Source organism: Balaenoptera physalus (genome assembly GCF_965194825.1).
Source record: "Balaenoptera physalus genome assembly, chromosome: 5".
Classification (NCBI taxonomy): domain Eukaryota; kingdom Metazoa; phylum Chordata; class Mammalia; order Artiodactyla; family Balaenopteridae; genus Balaenoptera; species Balaenoptera physalus.
The window spans coordinates 145881975-145889827 of NC_138884.1; the positions used below are offsets into that span (position 1 = coordinate 145881975).

The following is a 7853-nucleotide window of genomic DNA, read 5'->3' on the forward strand; positions in this document are numbered from 1 at the left end:
CCACAACTGCAACTCACCTCCATTTTTCATGAACCTGATATTTTAATATCCAATTCCCAGATAATGGGAATTTCAGGACGATTCAGAATTGCATGATAACATATTTCATTAATTCTAAGACATACATTTTTTCACATTCTGACATCTCTGAAATCAGGATGTATTTTACAACTGACGATATCCTAAAATTTGTAATTGCCGGCAGGTTTTTCTTTTAGTGGTCTAAAAATAACGTTTCTTACAATTGATGGCATCTTAAATGAAATACTGTTAATAAAATATTAAAAACTTCTCTCTAATAAGGCTTTCTAACTAATCTAAATAATAGTATAATTATAATTCACACAATTCTAGAATCAAAACTAAATAAACTTAAGACGCACATTTTACCTTTTTAGAAAACTAGTGACCAGGCTAAATTCAAGAAAATAGATAATTGAAAGAAAACACTTCTTAAAAAATTATTTTAGGAAAAAGTATAGATTAGAAACAGAAATAACACAAATAAAAAAAAAAAAAAAAAAAGACTTGAAGATGTTCAGTCAGTGGTAACTTCGAAGGAAGTGAAGGCGGGAGACAGACCTAGAGTTTTGTCTATAGAAGAAACAGATATTAGGGACACGGCAGGGAATTAACTTAGACAGCAGATTCCTTAGGCGGAAAAATACTATTATAATCTTTTTCCCTCCGCAAGGAGGGATCGTTGTCACCCTTTAAACAAAAATACGGAAACACAGCTGAAATCATTGTAGTTAAATGTAAAATTGCAAACATTCTTAATAAATTAAAGACCAACCTACCAGCATTGTCTTCCTTCTGGCTCAATCTGTTTCACCTTCAGGTAATCCTAGGGTAGGGGCTCCTTTTCAGATCCCCAGTTTTTCATGTCGATCTTCTACCTCCCTGTGGCAACAATATTTTCTAATTAAAAGAGTCCTTTTGTGCCACAGGGAGGATTTCTGATGGTATAACACATACAAAAGTTATCAAGGCTCATCGTGAGGTCAACCTAGTCTTGAGAGTCTTCAAGAAAGAAATGTGGTTCCTTATCTTATTTTTCAATAGAAATCTGGTTTTATTTTTTAAAACTGCATTTCAAAAACCTGAACTTTCATTTATTAAAAAAAAGCACTACTTTCTTGTTGAAGTATATAAAAATTCTTATCATTCATCTATCTTTTCAACTAACCTCTAAACACAATTTTGTTGATCACAAAAAAAAAAAAAAAAAAGTTTTCTAAGTTCTCTTGATAATTAATTTAACTAATAAGACCAACCTTTTATGTTTTGATACTTGGTTAAAAACCAAAGTCCTGTTCCCAATGAGCAGAAGAGAGAAGTAGGAAGCTACCAGATCCCTCTGAGCCAATGTTTGTTAGTAAAGATTAATAAATAAGTCTACGTGTATTACATAACATGATGCTAAATATGCTTAAAACATACATAAAAAAGGCCAGCGGGAAATTTAGAAATGTGGTAGTTACTGCCCCCTCACTGGTAAGATTATGGGTGATTTTCACTGTTTATTCTTTGTAATACTTTCCAGTTTTTCCAATGAACACGTATTGCTTTTATGATTAAAAAAAAAAATCAAATTTAGGTGTAAGCAAGAATGACTAAAACTAACTGTGATTTTAAGATGAAGTTAATCTAAGTATGACAACATTATGGCTTTGATATATTCTGGATGACCATATTTATGTTTTTTGGATGACTACCTTTTTATATTTTAAATAACCCTACCGGTATTCAATATTTAGCATATAAACAAAAAAGAAAACATACTTAAGATTTTACATAGATGGTTCTTCATTATAGTGCAATTCTAAGTCAAAACTCAATTTGCTTCAGTCTGTATTTCTTAACAGCTATGTGTTAAACTCTGTATTATATGCTATATTCAACAAAATAAAAATATGGGCTCTGTACTCAGGGGCTTGTATGCTCACTTTGAAAACAAAAGGAGTATACACACAAGAACAGTGTAAGAAAGTCAATGATCATGTGTCTAAGTCCAGATGGTCTCACAGAAGATCAGGAAAGGGAGTGTTTAACGTAGGCCACAATTGCTGCGGACAGCTTCATGTGGTTGGGCCTGAAGGAATGGATAATACTTAAAGACATTCTTGATAGAAAACTATATTTGAGCAAAAGCTCAGAAGCACAAATAGCACAGCCATGAGAAGGGCAGAAAGGAAAACTGCTAGAGTACAGTGTTTCTGAAGATAAGAAGGCCAGATTTAAAAGGCTCTACTTCTGGATGATTCCATGAGTCAATGAATTTGGTAGAGGAGTGGACTTTGAAATCTGATAAACAAAGAGCTTCAGGAGAATGATAAATGTAGATGCCAGAGCACAGTAAGTTAAGGAAGGAATGAGAAGGAAAAAGTACAGACTTAAGGTATAAAACATTTGTCATTTTAAAAAGTCAAAGTGAACGGAAAGAGAAAACTACAACAGAGAAGTATTAAACAAATGTTGTTTTAATGTATAAAAGACCTTCTCCATATCTGAAGGCACAAGGAAAGGTTTTAATGAAGTTAAGGAACACTTACAGAGCACTTACATCACAAGCGCTGTGCTTTATAGGTTTATTTTATATAATCCTCACAACACTGAATTCCTATTTTACGACAGTGAGATAGACTCTGGAACAGTTAAATACTGCCAAGTAAGTGATAAAGTGGAAACCTGAAACCAGGACTAACTAACCCAATCAATATTCTTCCCTTTCTTACTAAAGAGAGCCACTTAAAAGGCTTAAAAGAAAAAAAAAAAAAAAAAAAAATTAAGCTCCGGATTAGTCACCCAGGATTTTTTATTATATTTGACTACTCTTTGTTTGGCTCTTCTTCTGGTCTTCAAAATGTAAACATTCCCTAAAGTTAATTTCTTAATTCTGTGTCCTTTGTTATCTATCACAGAGTGACAAATATAGAATTTAAAAATCTTCCCCTTGGGGAAATCTCTCAAATTCCTTTCCCCTTGGAGTTTTCGTTTATTTCCATGGCTTCAGTGAGGATGACCCCGAGCTGGTCTCTGCTTGACCTTTCTGTACGAAGCTTCAGTTGTACTAGACAACCTTCCATTTGCCCCTACAGATCTGTACTCCACCCTTCACTCTGTCCCAGGAGGCTGACTTCCCTGGCTCCCTCTCTGTGGCACTGCCCTCAAGTCAGCTATGTCCTTTGATCAAAGGTCCCAGATTCTCTCAAGGTAACCCTCTCTCCAGGGCTCTCCTTCTGGGTTCCAGGAACCCTTCCCTCTGTCTGGCCCTTGGGCCAAAGGACAGAAACAGCCCCGCTCCTGCTAGCTCTGGAGTAGCACCCCATCACCTCCGGTTACCCTACACTTGCCGACACACTTGTAACTTAGCCATTTATTGCAACATTCCGTAAATTACCCTAATTTGAATATGCCCTCTCTTTTGTAATGGGACACTGACCATACGTTCGCACATCTCTAAATACCTAATTATCTCCCCTTAGGTGCTCTGCTTCAAATCAAAATCAACATGCTTATTATCAAACTTAACTGCTTCCCCAAACAGTCTTGCCTTCCTCAAAACTCTTTATGATACTTTCGCCATTATTAGGGTCAAAAAGCTGAGTAATACCTTACCTATCTATGTTTCTCCCCCTAATCTATCATGCCTAGTCTTATTAGATCTCACATAGTAGAAGTGCTCATATAAGCCCCTTCTGTTCCTATTGCTTCTACCTTGTTTTAATACTTCTCAAGCCATCCCTGAGTCATACATACTACAAGAGCTAGTCTTCCTGCCTCATCTTTTCCCTACAATCCATTCTCTATCTACTGAGATACTGATCACTTAGTACTTTCTACTCAAAACCTTCCAAATCTTTGTCTTTTATATGGCTGATTACTAACTCTTAGCTTCAAATCACAATCTAGCCACAGTTCTTAATGGAACCTCCTATTAATATCTTATTTACTCAGTATCTTCTAAACATACCTCAAATTTCTACACCCCACCCACTTGTTAACTGTATTTCCCTCAGGCTACGCGCCTTTCGCCTACCTGCTATCTGCCCAGCCAAATCCTACCATTTGTCCTCCTCCGCTCTCTAAAACACTCCCTAATGCTGTAAACTGAACTTTCCTCTTCTGAAAATTTCTCTGAATTTGTAAATAGTGCTCAACGGATTCTACACTGCTTTGTATTTTGATTATAATATATATATATTTTATCTCCACAAAATATAAATTACTACCACCTTGAGGGAAAAAAACATGTTGAACACAGTGCCCCAGCACATACCAAATACGAAGTATTTATTGATATATTCTCATAAATTAAAGTGGAAGGTTATGCGGATAAATATAGTTTAAGTTAAGGTGCAAGATGAAGAAGCATATTCTCAACAGCTCAGTCTTTGCAGCCAAGTCTTAAAAGATTTCCCGCAAAACGTATCTATTATTGATGGCATTGGTATAAACTTGTTACTTTTTACATGGTAATCTGTAATAACCTATTAAAATTTATATATATATAAAATATAAATATTATATATTTAAGGAGTGAACATAAAAACTGCATTTCCACATCTCAGTAGGGAAGCCAAGAGACTCCTCTTCACCCCCGACTCACCACATCACTCTCCAGAGGCCTCCAGAAACTGCTGGACTCTGCAGCCACTGGCAGAGGTATTTCGGCCTGCCAGAGTCGAGACCACCCTTCATGCATACTTCGTTGCTACTCCTCAAAGGCTCTTTATGATGACTAAACTTGTTATTATCAAAAAGCAATTTACAGGTTTAGATGAATATGTCTATTTTTAAAGTTTTAAAATATACTTGGTTTTTCCTATATAATTTAAGAGAGGATTACTATTACACACAAGCTCTGTGAGGGAAATATAGATGTTCAGTCTATAAAAAAGTGAAGCAAGATAGCCTATAATTACTACTAACAAAATAAGAAATCATTTTATACACAAAATAATGAAGACAGCTAAATGTACATCATTATAGGACTTTAGTACTCCTGCCTGGATGACTGACACCATGAATACTGTTTCTGGTATGGACGTATATGCATGGGCACACAGGAATAAAAGAAAAAAAACTTCGGTGAGAACATGCCGAGAACTGATATAACAGATCAATAAATATAATTATGAACACTTTTTAGACTAATATAATCTAAATTATGATGTAGGAGCGCTCCAGGAAGTACTTCCTAGACATACAAAAGGAAATCTTATTCTCTACAGATCTCATTTCCACCAATTCACCAAACAGAAACTGCTGTAGCCATCTTATAAATGTTCCTTTCCTTTACTTCCCAGTCATCTTCCTCTCCAAAACCTACATATATCTGGGATTTAAGTTAAAATTTATTATCACCACAAGAAATGAACCCAATCCTAATCCACTACCTAAAAGGAAGTATGCATTACATTAAGTCATAACAACCCTTCTTCATCTACATAGGTTCTAGATATCAGGAGAATGAAAATTTATTTAGATTTCAACTCATTTAAAAACGCATTTTAGTCTTTAAGTAGAAACAAAATTAAGCTCAGATTAACTGATGCTAAACTAAACTATGTATATTAACAATCTTACTAAGTTACTATGAGCCATGCTATTTTTAAATAAATTAGTATACTGTAGTCTCCAAGTTCTGCAGGCCTTCTGATGAATAAATGTGAGTGTATTAAACTGTTCTGATTACGGATGTACGAGCAAGTAGTTTTAGTCTGAATTTGGCATTGCCTTTAAAAGAGCTGTACCTGAATTCTGCATTTTACAGTGTTCTTCTATAAGGAGAGCCAAGAATAACTACACTATACTAGTCTTATTTTTAGAAGTAATATGGATTTTAGAGGTAAAGTGGATTTTAAAAAATCCATGAGCCAGAATGGAATTAAAAAGAAAATGTAAGATGAACTTCTCAGGTTACTTTTAGACTATATAAGCTAAGTTATTTACCAAAATTTCCTTTTAGTGTTGAAGAAAAATAAACCTAAAAAACATTATCAAGTATTCAAAAACTACTTTTAAAATACCACAAAAGTAATTGTTCTTTTATCCAGACTTTGTACATCCTCTTTTTCAATATTATAATCACTCACACCTTTGCCCTGCAAATGATATCATCACCTTCAGAGTTCAAGAAGATGAAGAAAATAAAACCCCTTAAATGGATTATATTCGCTTCCTATTTGGAATTGTTTTTACCAGATTAATTTAAATTAATGAACTGTTGACCATCAAGTGTACAACGAATAAGATTCGGTCAACAGGCTCTGGTATTTTAACGTGAATTTAAATTTCTACTGACGCAAATTTGGCACTGTAGTTTTCATTTTTCAAAGTTTCCAATTTGCTACCAAAATCAGTCTTCCCTTTTTTTTCTTTTTGATCAAAACATTTTCCGGAAATTTCAATCAGTTCTACTTTTTTTCATTCAACTTAAGCTATCATACTTTTTTCTTGTCCCATTAGTTTTCTCTTTAGTTATGCTCCTATAATAAAATCAGTTACAATATCTACTTCAAGATATCGTCCTGCATAATACTTTTCTAAGTTCTTCTTATTCTTTTTCTCAAGAAGAAAATTCATCTCTACCACTAACCTTCTAGCTTCGGACTGGAAAGCTCTCCAAACTCTCAAAAGAAAACCTACGTATCTTCCTGCCACTTGCACTGTAAATCGAGTACCACTCCAGACTACAGTCACGAAGACTTTATGAAGTGTTTAGCTACCTGTTTCGATAAGATGACTAGATCACCACTGCACGTGGGGTCTGCTGGCACTGTTCTCATCACTGCTCCGAAGAGCAAGGTAACTTCCAACCCCTCAGCTCAACCGAAAAAAAAAAAAAGAACTAGGGAGTGCTGCTGGGCCTCAACAAGCAGAAAGACGTCAAATACACAAAATTTTTAATCATGAGACTTTGCTACATTTAAAGAAATTTATCTAAAGTATTAAGAATTTTTGTTAGGATTGTAAACCAAATATAAGGATTCTTTTTCTCTATTAACTGATACAGATAAATTTAATGTTTATTATTATAAAATTGTCACTATAATCCTTCTGGTAAAAAACTCTTTTTTCTTTATGGTCAATGGCAAAAATGAAAAGGTTTCTCCAAGAATTATACATACTAATGCCCAATTAAACATACAGTTATCTCACCACAGACATACTGAAATACCAAAATTTCTAAGAAGACAAAAAGGGAAGAGGAAGCTGATAGACTACTACAAAGATGCTTCTGACCTAGGAAAAAAGAAATCATACTGCTCCGATATTGGTTAAAAGAAACTCTAATCTACTATGGAATGAGAATACTGTATTTATGTTTTGAATTTAAAAAAATCTAGTATACTAGCCTATTGACTTCTACAAATAAATAACAACTAGTCAATATTTCCACTCCCAGAAAAAAAAATGACACAAATAGTTTTATTATTATGGGTCTGTTATTTTGTCCTTAGGGTCCATGATATGAGACTCTGTTGGACTTCAAAGAATTATAATGTAGAACTTTATGTATATCAATTCCCTTAAACAAGAGATATTTCACTTGTTTCCAAGCTATACTAAATAGCATTAAAAAGAGGTTTTTCGGTATATTATTCAATTGGCAATAGTAATGTTGACGCTTACAAAATGAGAAAGTTATAAATAATGAACATTTAACGAGATGTCTACCTGTTTCCACATTCTCGGTCTCAACTTCTTGTTCTTCTGCCACATCTTGCATCATATAAGTCTCATCATCATAAACCAGAACCTGGGCTGCATAGCCCTGCTCTAATCTGGCACTTGGAACTGGCTCCACAATCACTGCTGGAGATTCAGAAACCTTTCCACTTTCC

General features: G+C 34.4%; 1 protein-coding gene across 16 annotated transcripts in view; it reads right to left on the minus strand.

The window, feature by feature from the left end:
* ELF2 (E74 like ETS transcription factor 2) overlaps window positions 1–7853 on the minus strand; it is a 95653-nt gene that overhangs the window by 47540 nt on the left and 40260 nt on the right. For 9 of the 16 annotated variants that reach the window (XR_014263752.1, XM_082462177.1, XM_082462178.1 and 6 more), the window contains one exon: window positions 7687–7852. The exons of 3 other annotated variants lie outside the window; for them this stretch is intronic. Coding sequence is in view for 8 of the 13 variants with exons in the window: in XM_082462177.1 (XP_082318303.1) it covers window positions 7687–7852 (166 nt within the window). In the remaining 5 variants the exon portion in view is untranslated. Of the gene's footprint in view, window positions 1–800; window positions 931–7686; window position 7853 lie in introns of those variants that run through there. 4 more of the 16 variants (XM_082462164.1, XM_082462167.1, XM_082462166.1 and 1 more) reach the window with 3 other exon arrangements.